This window comes from Chlorocebus sabaeus, chromosome 19 (assembly GCF_047675955.1).
Source record: "Chlorocebus sabaeus isolate Y175 chromosome 19, mChlSab1.0.hap1, whole genome shotgun sequence".
Classification (NCBI taxonomy): Eukaryota; Metazoa; Chordata; class Mammalia; order Primates; family Cercopithecidae; genus Chlorocebus; species Chlorocebus sabaeus.
The window spans coordinates 21242463-21259421 of record NC_132922.1 but is presented as its reverse complement, the minus strand read 5'-3'; the positions used below and the strand labels follow the sequence as shown (position 1 = coordinate 21259421).

General features: G+C 44.4%; 1 protein-coding gene and 1 pseudogene across 4 annotated transcripts in view; both read left to right on the top strand.

The window, feature by feature from the left end:
- The first annotated feature begins 528 nt into the window (after window positions 1–528).
- The window catches only part of NF2 (NF2, moesin-ezrin-radixin like (MERLIN) tumor suppressor), a 96576-nt gene continuing 80145 nt past the window's right edge, over window positions 529–16959 (top strand). For 2 of the 4 annotated variants that reach the window (XM_007975345.3, XM_073006830.1), the window contains exon 1: window positions 529–1139. In XM_007975345.3, the coding sequence (XP_007973536.1) occupies window positions 1026–1139 (114 nt within the window). In that variant the 5' untranslated portion in view covers window positions 529–1025. The remainder of the gene's footprint in view (window positions 1140–16959) is intronic. The other 2 variants (XM_007975343.3, XM_007975344.3) reach the window with 1 other exon arrangement.
- On the top strand, window positions 1169–13830 carry LOC140709111 (ribulose-phosphate 3-epimerase-like; annotated as a pseudogene).

Here is a 16959-nt window from a genome sequence, read left to right as displayed (position 1 = left end):
AACATGATTCTAAAGGGAAGCAGAGGGTTCTGGCGGAAAAGTGCCAGCAAATCTAACAGGCCTCCACAAGAGTCTTGAAAGTTTGAGAAGCTTAGGGGTCGGTATATGTGATTAACTGTCAAACAAGAATATTCGCCGGGTGTCCGAAACGCGATCCCCTGGGGCGCCACACTCGGAGCCTACTTGAACCCCAAGAGTCCCTCCCTGGGCCAACGAAGGACCCAATTCCCGCGCCCGGCGTCCATCCTCTACGTCGTTTCCCAGGAAAGGACAGCGGAGGTCCGCCGCCTCAACCAGTCTTGTTAGAGTGGCACAAAAGCGTTCGGAGTGACTGCCACTGTAGCCACTCAACGCCGAGCCCAGGCCTGCTTTTGCAGTTAGAGTGAAACTTTCCATTGGTGGAGTCACCCCGAAGGAGGCGGGACGGAGCGGGAAAGTCCTGCCTACCTTGGTCTTCCCAGCCAATCGCAGCATCCAGGTCGCAGAAACCAGGCGGTAGCCTCCGGTTCGGTTGCGCTGTGCGTAGTGGTCTGGGAGACCTGAGGGCGGGGCCGGGAGCAGGCCCTGGGCTGTGGGGAGGGTACGCTTCCCGCGGGCGCGCGGAGTGAGGACGGTGACAGCCACGCGCGCGCATACGCGCCCGACTGCAGCGCGGCCCCGCGACCCTAGTCGGCAGCTGAGAGGCGCGCAGAATCTGGGCCGCTGCCGTCTAGGGTTCCCGTCCCGAGGCGTCCCCGGCATCTCCGGCCTGAATCCCGGAGTGCCAGGTCGCGCCTGCACCGACGGTCCCGGCTCCCGTGCCCTCCCAGGAGCCGTCAGGGCCCGCCCCTCAACTCCCCTTTCCGCCCGGGCAGGGTCCTCGCGGCCCATGCTGGCCGCGGGGGACCCGCGCAGCCCAGACCGTTCCCGGGCCGGCCAGCCGGCCACCATGGTGGCCCTGAGGCCTGTGCAGCAACTCCAGGGGGGCTAAAGGGCTCAGAGTGCAGGTCTTGGGGCGCGAGGGTCCCGGGCCTGAGCCCCGAGCCATGGCTGGGGCCATCGCTTCCCGCATGAGCTTCAGCTCTCTGAAGAGGAAGCAACCCAAGACGTTCACCGTGCGGATCGTCACCATGGACGCCGAGATGGAGTTCAATTGCGAGGTAACCGGCCGGCAGCCCCGACTGCTGCGGTGACAGTCGAGGTGGAAACTCGAGAGGTTCTCTTTATATCATCTTAATGGGTGTAGCTAGAGACGGGCAGAACCGGAAGGGGCCAACTAGGCCCAAAACCTCATGTTAAAGATGATTGCTGCTTTTTTTCATAGGGCTTTTGGGTTTTAGCATTTCCTGAAGGTTATTTTCATTCATTGTTATTGGAAGAAGCTGGATGCTCCTGTGATAGAAAATTCCGGATTTCAGTGTCAGGCTTAAGTTAGGCTTACGCTTAAACGCTTGAAAGTTTATTCTTTCATTAGGTAATATTGTTATGTACCCAGGTATTAGAAGTTGCGTCTTGTTTATTGGAAAGCCAATACTTGTTTTCCTTTTCTAAAGCTTACATATTCTGGAAAAAAAACCCTTTGAAGAACGCTATAATATCTCATACTTACTTTCCACATAGTTTCCAACATGATGATTAACAGCTATCAATTGTTCAGTATTTTCAAAGTGCCAGACATTTGCACATTTAATCCTCAGAACAAACCCATTTATCTAGTAAATGGCAAGGTGGGGTTTTGAACTAAGCTCACAGCCAGTACAGTACTGCTTCTCAAGTAATTTAAGTTCTTGCTACTAAAGGTGCGGTTTGTGGACCAGCAGCATTGGCAGCAGTAACCAAGGGTTGGCAAGCTTTTTCTCTACAGGACCACATAGTAAATATTTTCAACTTTGTAGACTAGAGAATCTCTGTTGGAGCTATTCAGCTCTTCAGCTCTGTCATTGTAACACAAAAGCAGCTTTAGATAAGATCAGCTTCCAGCATGACAGCTTAAGGAACCCATTCCTCTGTAAAACTGGTGAAAATTCTTTTTTGTTTCGTTTCGTTTTGAGACAGTCTCACTCTGCCACCCAGGCTGGCATGCAGTAGTGTGATCATGGCTCACTGCAACCCCGACTGACCTCCATGGCTCAATCAGTCCTCCTGCCTCGGCCTCCTGAGTAACTGGGACCACAGGTGTGTGCACCACACCTGGCTAATTTTTTTTTGTTGTTTTTTTTTTGAGACGTAGTCTCGCTCTGTCACCCAGAGTGCACTGGGCTGGAGTGCAATGGCGCGATCTCGGCTCACTGCCACCTCCACCTCCCAGGTTCAAGCAGTTCTCCTGCTTCAGCCTTCCAGGTAGCTGGGATTACAGGCATGTGCCATCACGTCTGGCTAACTTTTCTATTTTTAGTAGAGACAGGGTTTTAACATATTGGGCAGGCTGATCTCGAACTCCTGACCTCGTGACCAGCACCTGGGTCTCCCAAAGTGGTGGGAAAGTGGTGCTATTACAGGTGTGAGCCACTGCGCCCAGCCTCACCTAGCTAATTTTTGTAGAGACAAGGGTTTTGCCATGTTGCCTAGGCTGATCTTGAACTCCTGACCTCAAGCAATCCGCTGGCCTTGGACTCCCAAAGTGATGGGATTACAGACGGAGCCACCATATCTGGCCCAAAAATTCTTTTTTAAAATCAACTATTTAAACCCTCCGGCAATGGTCCTGAGGGCAAACAACAAATGAAACACCTATTCAAGAAAACCTACAAATTGGGTAAGAAAGATGAGAGGATATGGTATTTGAACCAAGATCATTCCCTCCTTACCCACTCCTAGCTTAGTGAGGTAGAGCTTCTACTCCAGACTATTACAAACGGAAACACCGGGCACCGCTCCCTCAGCTCCCAAATCAAATGCTTTCTTCCCAGGAAAAGCTGGACATCAGCATTTCTTATCCTACCCAGAGCTACTTGTTGCTGAGGTTAAAACCCGTGTGAGTGCAATTGAAAGTTGGAGCTCCCTTTTTTTTTCTTTCTTTTGAGACGGAGTTTTGCTCTTGTTGCCCAGGCTGGACTGCAATGGTGCGATCTCGCCTCATCGCAACCTCCGCCTCCCAGGTTCAAGTGATTCTCCCACCTTAGCCTCCCGAGTAGCTGGGATTGTAGGCTTGCCCCACCACATCTGGCTGATTTTGTATTTTTAGTAGAGATGGGTTTCTCCATGTTGGTCAGGCTGGTCTTGAACTCCTGACCTCAGGTGATCTGCCTGCATCGGCCTCCCAAAGTGTTGGGATTACAGGCGTGAGCCACCGCGCCCGGCTATTTTGGAGCTCCCTTCTTCCACCTAGTCCCTACTTGTGGAACAGGATTGTACCTTGGGCATGGCATACTGAAACTATTGGCGCCCTAATTACTCATCCACCAGTTCTAGCAGGCTGAGCCTCAGGTTGTTGTGGTCCCCTGCCTCCTTCCACCAAGTGCTCAGTTTCTAGAGTGCGGGTATCTCTCAGAAGCTTTCCACGCTCCTTCCCCCCAGCTCCAGAGCCTTTCTCCGGGATTTTGCCTGAGGAGAGAAGCAGACCCTAGAACAGATAGCTCCGAATCTCTTTCCAATGGTAGTGACTTCATTTGCAACACAGTGTGTAGAAATTCATGCCTAAGGGCTATTTGGAGATGTGAAGGTTTTGGTGAGAGGCAATTGGGAGATCTGCGGATTTAATGGAGATGCAGCCTAGACTGTAGGTCTTCTGGTTTGCTGGAAAGAATTGGGGAATAAGACAGCTGGGAGAAGCCCTTCTAGGATCAGAATAAGGATCAAACATTGACCATAGCATGGTGGCTCACGCCTGTAATCCCAGCACTTTGTGAGGCTGAGGCAGGCAGATCATCTGAGGTCAGGAGTTCGAGACCAGCCTGGCCAATATGGTGAAATCCTGTCTCTACTAAAAATACAAAAAGTAGCTGGACATGGTGGCATACACCTGTTATCCCAGCTATTTGGGAGGCTGAAGCAAGAGAATCACATAAACCGGGAGGTGGAAGTTGCAGTGAGCCAAGATCACGCTATTGCACTCCAGCTTGGGTGACAGAGTGAAACTCTGTTCTCTCACAAAACAAAACAAAACATGCACCACAGACCTCTGAGGTGATGGGTGTCCCTCCTGCCCTGGTTGTATCATTATACCTTGTATATTAATGTATCAAAATACCGCAGGTACCCCCAACATATGTACAACTATTATGAATCAATAAAAAACAATTTGAAAAGTAAAGTATGTGGTGGAGGTGGAAAAAAATGCTTTCCTCCAAACAGCCACAATTTGATTGTATCAGTTTGTAGAGCAAGAGCAAGTTATGCCTCAGTGCATTGTTGAAAATAATAGAACAATATACCCCAATTAGTGGAGCGTCATAGCTGGGTGTGGTCAAGGAGAGAAAAGAAGAGAACCCTACCAAAACCACTGTCATCCCAGGGTGACTGTAGGCATACCCAAAGCTGCACCTCCCTGAAGAGCAATATCATAGGCCTTAACACTCTTCAGGGGAAATGGATTTCACTCAAATAATCCAGCCAGTTACTAAACAAATAACAATTAGCACTGGAGAGGGAGTACCAATCCCCAAAGTTGCTACAGTATATGATCTAAAATGTCATTTCCAACAAAAAATTATAAGACATATAAAGAAACAGGAAAATATGACACATACACTGAAAAAAAGCTGGCAACAGAAATTGCCTGTGAGACAAGGGGCCAGGTTTAATGAAAAAGGCTTCAAACTAGCCATTAGTTTCACAGTACTAAAGGAAAATATGATGACAAAGAAGTAAAGGGACAGTATGACACTGTTTCATCAATTAAAGAATATCAATAAAGATATAGAAATTATAAAAAAAAATGAAAATTCTGGAGTTGAAAGTACAATAACAACTGGGCAGGGTGGCTCACGCCTGTAATCCCAGCACTTTGGGAGGCTGAGGCCGGCGGATCACCTGAGGTCAGGAGTTCGAGACCAGCCTGACCAACATGGTGAAACCCCGTCTTTACTAAAAATACAAAAATTAGCTGTGCGTGGTGGCCGGTACCTGTAGTCCCAGCTACTCGGGAGGTTGAGGCAGGAGAATTGCATGAACCTGGGAGGTGGAGGTTGCAGTGAGCCGAGATTGCACCACTGCACTCCAGCCTGGGTGACAAAGCGAGACTCCATCTCAGGAAAAGGAAAAAAAAAAAAAAGAAAGTACAATAACAAATTTTAAAATGCACTATTAGGGACTCAATAATAGATTTGAACTGGGTGAAGAAAGAATTAGTGATTTTTTTTTTTTCTTTCTTTTTGAGACGGAGTCTTGCTCTGTTGCCTAGGCTGGAGTGCAGTGGTGCAATCTCGGCTTACTGCAACCTCTGCTTCCCTGGTTCAAGCAATTCTCCTGCCTCAGCCACTGCACAGTGGCTTTGGGAGCACTTTGGGGGGCTGAGGCGGGTGGATCACCTGAGGTCAGGAGTTCAAGACCAGCCTGGCCGACATGCTGAAACCTTGTCTCTACAAAAATACGAAAATTAGTGGGGCATGATGGCGGGTGCGTGTAATCCCAGCTACTCGGGAGGTTGAAGCAGGAGAATTGCTTGAATCCGGGAGGCAGAGGTTGCGGTGAGCAGAGATTGTACCACTGCACTCCAGCCTGGGCGACAGTGAGACTCTATCTCAAAAAAAAAAAAAAAAAAAAAAGAAAATAGATTGATAGAGATTACGCATGCTGAAGATTAGAAGAAAAGAATGAAGAAAAATGAGCAGAGCCTCAGAAATGTGGGAGATCACTAAGCATGCCAACATATGCATAATGGGAATACCAGAAGAGGATAGAAAAGTAAGCAGAAAAAATATTTGGAAAAAAAAAGGCTGAAACTTCCCAAATTTTTTGAAAAACATTAACCTATACATTTAGAAAGCTTAATGAACTCCAAGTAAGATAAATACAGAGATCCACAAAAAAAAGTATCATGCTAAAAATGCTGACAGTCAGACAAGAATAAAATCTTGAAAACAAAAAGAGAAAAAGGATTCATCACTTTCAAGGGAGCCCCAATAAGATTAACTGCAGATTTCTCAGTAGAAACCATAAGGGCCGTAGGCAGTGGGATAACATCTTCAAAATACTCAAAGAAAAATCCCATCAACTAAGAATCCTGTATTTAGCAAAGCTGGATATAGATGAACTGGACATTTCAAAATGAAGATGATGGCTGGGCGCAGTGGCTCATACCTGTGATCCCAGCACATTGGGAGGTTGAGGTGGGTGGGTCACCTGAGGTCAGGAGTTCAAGGCCAGCCTGAACAACATGATGAAACCCTGTCTCTACTAAAAATAGAAAGATTAGCCGGGCGTGGTGGTGCACACCTGTAATCCCAGCTAGTTGGGAGGCTGAGGCAGGAGAATTGCATGAACCCAGGAGGTAGAGGTTGCAGTGAGTCAAGATCGCACCATTGCACTCTAGCCTGGGCAATAGAGTGAGACTCCGTCTCAAAAAGAAAAAAATAAATAAAAGTTGAAATTTCTCAGATAAACAAAAGCCAAAAGCTGAGAGGGTTTATTGCTTGAAGACCTGCCCTAGAGGAAATACTGAAGTAAATTCTTCAGGCTGAAAGCAAGAGACACCAGACAGTAATTTAAATCCATACAAATAAACAAAGAACACTGGTAAAGGTAATTATGTAATTATAAAAGACAGTATAAATGCATTTTTTTTCCTCTTAACTGATTAAGAAACAATCATATAACACAGTATGTATATAATGTTTTGTTGGGCTTACAAAAAATGTATGTGTAATACATTTGCCAATAACAGCACAAAGGAGCTGGGTGGGAGCAAAGCTCTATGGGCTAAGGAAATGGCTACAGATCTTAAAATAACAACTACAACAACATTTTGACCGTGCTAGGATTACACCTGTAATCCCAGCACTTTGGGAAGCCGAGGCAAGTGAATCACCTGAAGTCAGGAGATCGAGAACAGCCTGACCAAAATGGAGAAACCCTGTCTGTACTAAAAATAACAAAATTAGCTAGGCGTGATGACGCATGCCTGTAATCCCAGCTACTCAGGAGGCTGAGGCAGGAGAATCGCTTGAACTGGGGAGGTAGAGGTTGCAGTGGGCCAAGATTGTACCATTGCACTCCAGCCTGGGCAACAAGAGTGAAACTCCCATCTCAAAAAACAAAACAGAACAAAAATCTTTTATTGGGTATGTAAGTTTAATAGATGGATATGTAATAGATGTATGTATAACAATAAGGCCATGAAAAAGGGGGAAAAGGAATGGAGTTATATAGGAATAACTCCTATGTAAATATGACTATATATCACTGGAATTAAGCTAGTATAAACCTGAAGCTGATTCTTTCTTTTTTTTGTGAGACAGAGTCTTGCTCTATTGGCCAGGCTGGAGTCCAATGCCATGATCTTGGTTCACTGCAACCTCTGCCTTCTGGGTTCAAGTGATTCTCCTGCCTCAGCCTTCTGAATAGCTGGGATTACAGGCATGCGCCACCACACCTGGCTAATTTTTCTATTTTTTTAGTAGAGACAAGGTTTCACTATGTTGGCTAGGCTGGTCTTGAACTCCTAAACTCAGGTGATCTGCCCGCCTTGGACTCCCAAAGTGCTGGGATTACAGGCATGAGCCACCATGCACGGCCAATCTGAAGCTGATTCTGATATGTTGAGATTACATAGTAAATCCCAGAGCAACCACTAAAAAAAAAAAAAGCCTGAAAAACTAGTGAAATAATTGTTAAATAAATTTAAATGTTTCATTGGAAAATATGCACTTAAATTAATAGAAAGTAGTAAAGGAGGAATAGAGAAATAAAAAGAATGTGAAATACGTCAGGTGCAGTGGCTCACACCTCTAATCCCAGCACTTTGGGAGGCCGAGGTGGGCAGGTCACCTGAGGTCAGGAGTTTGAGACTAGCCTGGCCAACATGGTGAAACCCTGTCTCTACTAAAAATACAAAAATTAGCCGTGCGTGGTGGCACACGCCTGTAATCCCAGCTACTTGGGAGGCTGAGGCAGGGGATCACTTAAACCCAGGAGGCAGAGGTTGCAGTGAGCCGAGATCATGCCACTGCACTCCAACCTGGGTGACAGAGCGAGACTCCATTCCCCCTACCTGGGAAAAAAAAAAAAAAAAAGATGTGAAACACATACAAAAAAAAAAAAGTAAAATGGCAGTTGAATGCCAAGTAATTAGATAACTTCAATGAAATGGACAAACTCCTAGAAAGACATAAACCACCAAGATTGACCCAAGAAGAGACACCATCTGAATAAACCTATAACAAGTAAAGATGTTAAATTAGTAATTAAGGGGACTTGTGGGGTAACTTGCTCTTGGGAACCAGTGTATGGCATTGGGCTGCAAGATTGGCCCGTCCATCCTCAACGCTACCTGGCCAATTTAGTGGCCCAGTACCTCTGGATGCTAGACTCTGGGGTCGATTATCTCCACCTGGATGTAATGGACAAACATGTACGTGATGGTGTCCAAGCCAGAACAGTGGGTAAAGCCAGTGACTATAAGAGGAGCCAATCAGTACATCTTTCAGCTCGAGGCTACTGAGAACCCAGGGACTTTGATTAAAGACAATCGGGAGAATGGAATGAAGGTTGGCCTTGCCTTCAAACCAGGAACCTCAGTTCAGTATTTGGCACCGTGGAGTAATCAACTAGATATGGCCTTGGTTATGACAGTGGAACTAGGGTTTGGAGTACATAAATTCATGGAAGATATGATGCCAAAGGTTCACTGGTTGAGGATCCAGTTCCCATCTTAGGCTATAGAGGTCACTGGTGGAATAGATTGTGACGCTGTCTATAGGTGTGCAGAGGCAGGAGCTAACATGATTGTGTCTGGCAGTGCTATTGTGAGGAGGCAAGACCCCAGATGTGTGATCAACCTGTTAAGAAATGTTTGCTCAGAAGCTGCTCAGAAACATTCTCTTGATTGATGAAACCATAAGGAGCCCAGTGTTTCTGTTTACGAAATCTCCTTTTTACTGGAAAACAGAAATATCGACTACCAAATCATAATGCAATTGAAGCCATTCTGCTTTTTTGAGCAGTTATTCATTTCGGTGATTATGATTGATTGTACAGAGTATTCTAAGAAGTTAGAAATTGGTGTGTATGACTACATTTTCAGTGAAGCACTTTATTAGTGAATGAGATACTGTTTTTATTGAGAGCCTTGATTTTTATAAAGAGTAAAAATATGGCTGCATTAAGGTTACAAACAGAAAAGTGTCTTAATGTCTAAGGAGGGCATATTAGCTACACTACAAAAACAATTTTTTCTGTATTTCTGAAAAGAATTTTGTTGTTTCTCAGCTGTTTTCCAAAAGCAAAGGAAGTTTTCATGTTTTTTTCTATTTTGTGTTATGTGTGATTTGTTTATATGCTTGGTAATATGAGTCGAATGGAATTTAAAAATATAAGTTTGGGTACGATAGTGTACCATTAAAAAATAAATAAATAGAGAGAGAGACCTGGGCACAGTGGCTGTTGCCTGTAATCTCAGCACTTTGGGAGGTCAAGGCAGGAGGATCCTTTGAGGCCAGGAGCTTGAGACCAACCTGGGCAACATAGTGAGACCCCAACTCTAAGATATACATAATATATATGAAATCAGCTAGGCATGGTGGTATGAGCCTGGAGTCCCAGCTACTCAGGAGGTTAAGTTGTGAGGATCACTTGATCCTAGGAGGTTGAGGAGGTAGTGAGCTATGATTGTGCCACAGTACTTCAGCCAGGATGACAGAGTGAGACCCTGTCTCTTAAAAAAAAGAAAAGAAGCTGGGCGCAGTGGCTCATGCCTGTAATCCCAGCACTTTGGGAAGCCAAGGCGGGCAGATCACGAGGTCAGGAATTCAAGACCGGCCTGTCCAATATGGTGAAACCCTGTCTCTACTAAAAATACAAAAATTAGCCAAGCATAGTGGTGTGCGCCTGTAGTCCCAGCTACTCAGGAGGCTGAGGCAGGAGAATCACTTGAACCCAGGAGTTGGAGATTGTGGTGAGCTGAGATCGCACCACTGCACTCCAGCCTGGGCGACAGAGCGAGATTCTATCTCAAAAAAAAAAAAAAAGAAAAAAGAAAAGAAAAGAAAATCCCAGGCTCTACCTACTAGAGGTCCTGATAGCTTCACTACTGAATTCTACCAAACATTTCAAGAAAAATTACTACAGTTCTTCACATTCTTCACTAATTCTTCAAAAATGAAAAAGAGGAGAAAATACTTGTAAACGAATTTTATGAGACTGGTATTACCCTGTTGCCAAAACCAGACAAAGACATTACAAGAAAATAAAACTATAGACAAATGTGTCTTACAAATGTGGAAGCAAAAATCCTCAACAAAAATACTAGCAAACGGAATCCAGTAACTTATAAAAAGAATTATATACCATAAACAACCAGGATTTATTCTAGGAGTGCAAAGTTGGTTTGACGTCCAAAAATGAATTAATGTAAATAATGTAATGCATAATATCAATAGAATAAAAAACAAAAATCACATTGTCATTTCAGTAGACACAGAAAAAGCATTTGACAAAATTCAGCATGTTTTTCATGATAAAAACACTAAATAAACTAAGAAGAGGAGTTCCTCAACGTGATAAACAGCAGTTATGAAAAACCCACAGCTAACTTCATAATAGTGAAAGACTGAGGCCAGGCACGGTGGGTCACGCCTGTAATCCTAGCACTTTGGGAGGTCAAGTTGGGCAGATTACTTGAGGTCAGGAGTTCAAGAACAGCCTGGCCAACATGGTGAAACCCTGTCTCTACTAAAAATACAAAAAAAAAAAAAAAATTAGCCAGATGTGGTGGTGCATACCTGTAATCGTAGCTACTCTGGAGGCTTACGTGGGAGGATTGCTTGAACCTAGGAGGCAGAGGTTGCAGTGAGCTGAGATAGCACCACTGCACACTCCAGCCTGGGCAACGGAGCGAGACTCCGTCTCAAAACAAGCAAACAAACAAACAAACAAAATAGTGAAATACTGTATACTTATCCTTAAGATTAGGAATAAGATATCTACTTTCATCACTTCTATTCAGCATTGTGCTGGAGGTTCTAGCCAGGGCAATTAGGCAAGAAAATGCAATAAAAGACATCTATTTTGGAAGGGAACAAGTAAGATCATTTCTGTTTGCAGATGACGTGATCTTGCATTTGCATATAGACCCTGAGGAATCCACTAAAAAAGTATTGGAGCTAATAAATTATTAGCTTAGTAACGTTGTAGGATACAAGGTCATTATGCAAAACTCAGTTGTAAATGTATCCACTTAGAATGAACAACCTGAAAAGGAAATTAAGAAAATTCCATTTGTTATAACCTAAAAAATAAAAATACTTATAACAAGAGAAGTATCTTTTTTTTCCATCCTCTGACAGTTGTGTAAAAGAAAGTATAAAACTTATACTCTAAAAGCTGTAAAACATTTTTGGTTTTGTTTTTTAAATTTTATTTTTTTTTGAAACAGTCTCACTCAGTCGTCCAGGCTGGAGTGTAGTGGTGTGATCTCAGCTTACTGCAACGTCTGCCTCCCAGGTTAAAGCGATTCTCCCGCCTCAGCCTCCCAAGTAGCTGGGACTACAGGTGTGTGCCACCACACCCAGCTAATTTTTTGTATTTTTTTTTAGTAGAGACAGGGTTTCACCGTGTTAGCCAGGATGGTCTCGATCTCCTGACTTTGTGATCCGCCTACCTCGGCCTCCCAAAGTGCTGGGATTACAGGTGTGAGCCACCGCGCCTGTCTTAATTAATTAATTAATTAATTAATTTTTTTGAGATGGAGTGTTGCTCTGTTGCCCAGGCTGGAGCATAGTGGTATGATCTTAGCTCACTGCAGCCTCTGAGTCCTAGGTTCAAGAGATTCTCCTGCCTCAGCCTCCTGAGTAGCTGAGACTACAGGTGTGCACCACCAAGCCTGGCTAATTTTTGTATTTTTAGTATAGACGGGGTTTCACCTTGTTGGCCAGGCTGGTCTCCAACTCCTGACCTCAGGTGATCCACCCACCTCAGCCTCCCAAAGTGCTGGGATTACAGGCATGAGCCAATACACCCAGCCTGGCCTTTTAAATGATTTAATTGATTTTTTTTTTTCTCGGGCTTTCACTGAAGTGAGAACAAGTGCAGTGGTGCAATCATAGCTCAGTGCAGCCTAGACCTTCCAGGCTCAAGTGATCCTCCTACGTCAGCCTCCCAAGCAGCTTGGACCACAGGCATGCACGATCATCCTTAGCTATTTTTTTTTTTTTAATTTCTTGTAGAGACAGAGTCTCCCTGCGTTACCCACACTGGTCTTGAACCTGACCTCAAGCAATCCTTCCATGTTGGCCCTTCAAAGTGCTGGGATTACATGTGTGAGCCACCATGCCTGGCCTATAAAACATTTTTAAAAGAAGGAAGATATAAATAAGTAGAAAATAGCTCTTGTTCATGGATCATAAGACGTAACATTGTCAAGTTGGCAGTACTTTGGAGATTGATCTACACGTTCGACATAATCCCTGTCAGAATCCCAGTTCATTTCATTGTAGAAATTGACAAGTCGCCAAGTGTGGTGGCTCATGCATGTAATCCCAGCACTTTGGGAGGCTGAGGCAGGCGGATCACTTGAGACCAGCCTGGCCAACATGAAAAAACCCCATCTCTACTAAAAGTACAAAATTAGCCAGGTGTGGTGGTGCATGCCTGTAATCCCAACTACTTGGGAGGCTGAGGCAGGAGGATCGCTTGAACCTGGGAGGCGGAGCTTGTGGTGAGCCGAGATTATGCGCCATTGCACTCCAGCTTGGGCAACAAGAGCGAAATTCCGTCTCAAAAAATAAAAAAAAAAAAGAAAGAAAGAAATTGACAAGTCAATTCAGAAATTCATGTGGAATCATAAGGGACCCACAATAGCTAAATCTTGAAAAAGAAACAAGCAGAAAGACTCATACTTTGTGATTTCAAGACATACTATAAAACAACTATAATCAAGACAATGTCACCAGGCACAGTGGCTTATACCTATAATCCCAACACTTTGAGAGGCCAAGACGGGGAGATCACTTGAGGTCAGGAGTTCGAGACCAGCCTGGGCAACATGGCAACATGAGCTGAGATTGCAGCACTGCACTCCGGTCTGGGTAACAGAGCGAGACTCCGTCTCAAAAAAGTAAAATAAAATAAAATAAATAATAATTAGCTGGGCGTGGTGGCAGGCACCTGTAATCACAGCTACTCGGGAGGCTGAGGCAGGAGAATCACTTGAACCCAGGAGGTTATAGTGAGCTGAGATCATGCCATTGCGCTCTAGCCTGGGTGACAGGGCAAGTCTCTGTCCCCCCAAAAAAAAAAACTTAAAATAGATCAAAGGGCCAGGTGAGGTGGCTCACTCCAGTAATCTGAGCACTTTAGGATGCTGAGGTGGATGGATTACTTGAGGCCAGGAGTTCGAGACCAGTCTGGCCAACATGGTGAAACCCTGTCTATATTAAAAATACAAAAATTAGGCTGGGTGTGGTGGTTTATGCCTGTAATCCTAGCACTTTGGGAGGCTGAGGCAGGTGGATTGCTTGAGGCCAGGGATTCAAGACTACCTTGGCCAATATAGCAAAACCCCATCTCTACTAAAAATACAAAAATTAACTAGCCGTGGTGGCATGCACTTGTAGTCCCGGCTACTCTGGAGGCTGAGACATGAGAATCACTTGAACTCGGGAGGTGGTGGTTGCAGTGAGCTGAGATCGTGCTACTGCATTCCAGCCTGGGGTGGATAAAAAAAAAACAAACGAATATGGAGAAATTTGAACCCTTTTACACTGCTGGTAAGAACGTAAAATGGTGCAGCCAGTTTGAAAAGCAAACTAGTTAGCCAGGCATGGTGGGTCATGCCTGTAATCCCTGCACTTTGGGAGACCAAGGTGGGAGGATCACTTGAAGCCAGAATTTTGAGAGCAGCCTGGGCAACAAAGTGAGACCCTTTCTTTACAGAAAATTTAAAAATTAGCCAGGCGTGGTGGCTCGCACCTATAGTCTCAGTTACTTGGGAGGTTGAGGTGGAAGGATCGCTTGAGCCCGGGAGAGGCTGTAGTGAGGCATGACTGCACCACTGCACTGCCAGCCTGGTAATCAAAGCGAGGCCCTGTCTCAAAAAAAGAAAGGAAGAAAATTAGCTGGGTATGGTAGCGTTCTTCTATAGTCACAGCTACTTGAGAGGCCAAGGTGGTAGGATTCCTTGAGCCCACAATTTTGAGGTTGCGGTTAGCTGTGATTGTGGCACTATACTCCAGGCTGGGTGACAAAGTGAGACCCAGTCTCAAAAAAGATGAAAAGAAAAACATTATGGCAGTTCCTCAAACAATTAAACAGAGTTAACCATATGACCCAGCAATTCAACTTACAGATGTCTTCTCAAGAGAAGTGAAAGCATAAGTCTACAAGAAAAACTTATATGTGAATGTTTATAGTAGTAGTATTCATAATAGCCAGGAGGTAGAAACAGTTCAAATATACATCAGCTGATGAATGGATGAACAAAATGTGGTCTATCCATACTATGGAATTATTTGGCAATAAAATAGAATGAAGTACCAGCACGTGCTGCAACATGGATGGACCTCAAAAACACTATGCTAAGTGAAAGAAACCAGCCACAAAAGGACACAAATGATTCCATTCATATGCAAGTCTAGAATAGGCATATCTACAGAGACAAAGTAAATCAGTAGTTGCTCAGGGCTGGCAAAAGTGGATGGGGTAGAGGGTGTGATAGCTGAAATATACAAGATTTTATTTATGAAGTGATGAAAATATTCTAAAACTGGTGATGATTGTACACACTGAATATACTAAAAACTACTGAATTGTGCACTTTAAATGGGTGAATTTTAGGGTATATGAATTATATATCAAGCTGTTTTAAAAAAAAAACCTTAGGCAAAATGTAAACAATGGGCGTGACTGTTGAAAGAAAACTTTATCAACACAGAAATTTGAATTTCACATAATTTTCACAAGAAAATTTAAAAACATTAAAAAATATAACAGGCTGGGCACGGTGGCTCATGCATGTAATCCCAGCACTTTGGGAGGCTGGACTGGATGGATCACAAGGTCAGGAGTTTCAGACCAGCCTGGCCAATATGTAAAACCCCGTCTCTACTGAAAATACAAAAATTAGCCCGGCATGGTGGCATGCACCTGTAATCCCAGCTACTCGGGAGGCTGAGGCAGGAGAATCACTTGAACTCGGAAGGCGGAGGTTGCAGTGAGCCAAGATAATGCCATTGCACTCCAGCCTGGGCAACAAGAGCGAAACTCCATCTCAAAAAAAAAAAAAAAAAAAAAAAAAAGTAAAAGTCGTTCTTAGCTCTCAGGCCACACAAAAATAGGTGGTGGGTTGGATTTGTCCTGTGGGCCATAGTTTGCTGACCTCTGAGCTAAGTTGCTATTTGATAGATGTTAGATGTTGTGAGAGGTTAAGAGAGACTAGCCTATAAGGGAAGGGATTTTAGTTTTTGGGGGGGTCTTTTTTGAGACAGAGTCTCGCTCTGTTACCCAGGTTGGAGTGTAATGGTGCGATCTCATCTCACTGCAACCTCCGCCATCCGGGCTCAAGTGACTCTTTTGCCTCAGCCTCCCAAGTGGCTGGGATTACAGGCGCATGCCACCGTGCCTGGCTAATTTTTGTATTTTTGGTAGAGACGGGTTTTCACCACGTTGGCCAGGCTGATCTTGAACTCCTGACTTCAGGTGATCTGCCCGCCTTGGTCTCCCAAAGTGCTGGGATTACAGGTGTGAACCACCGTGTCCGTCCAGGAAAGGGATTTTGTATGACATTTTTTCAGCCATAATTTTGCCAGGAAAGGCTCTTCTTTTTCCTTCATTAAGTAGATTCCAGACCCAAAGATGTTGGACAGTATTATCAGCTAGAGCAAGGTTTTTCAACCCTGGCACGATTGACATTTTGGCTGGATAATTCTTTGTTGTGAGGAGATGTCTTGTGTGTTCTAGGATGTTTAGCAGGATCTCTGGCCTCTACCTACTAGATGCCAGTAGCATTTCCCCACCCCATCCCAGTTGTTGTGACAACCAAAAATGTCTTCAGACATTGTCAGGTGTCCCTGGGTTAGGGAGGACACCCTCCAATCTCCTCTTTCTCCCTACCCAACCTCCATGACCACATTGAGAACCACTGATCTATAGAAAAGGATAATAGTAGTGACATTCAGAGAGGCTGGATGGTATGGTACAAAGCTTGCCAAACTTTAATTTTACATAAATGACCTGGGGAATCTTTGACAAATGTAGGTTCTGATTCAGTAGTTTCTGGGATGGAACTGAGAATTCTGTATTAATAACAAACTCAGGTGATGATGCCTGTGCCACCAGCCCAAGGACCACACTTTGAGTAGCAGAGCATTAGTAGAAAGTGCATGGGCTTTGAAAGAAGACAGACCTGGGCTTGAATTCTAGCTAAACTACTTCTACCTTGGACAAGATATGTAGCTCTCTGCACCTTATTTTCTCATCAGTAAAATGGGACTAATAATGCTGACCCTGCAGAGTTCTTACAAGGATTCATGGAATGCATAGTCACTGGCAGAAAGGAAGATAAGGAAGGGACTATAATTGGCCTAAAGTAGGAGGCTCTGGTTACCATGGGCACTGCCCTGTTGTGATTTACCAAGCCATTACACCTCTCCGAACCTCAGATTTCCAGTGGAAAAACCTGTTTGTAAACCATGTTCACATATTCTGTTGAAAGTAATCATAGTTTGATTTATGATGATAGGACTCAGATAAGTGATTAGTTTTACTCTCCTTCCTGCTTTTTATGTTGTCCATTAACTGAGCAAGGTGCTGATGCAAGGAGATGGCAGATGCATTTTGAAAAAAAAGGAGAGAGTACTTGTAGAATTATTGACTTTATTGAGGTCAAAT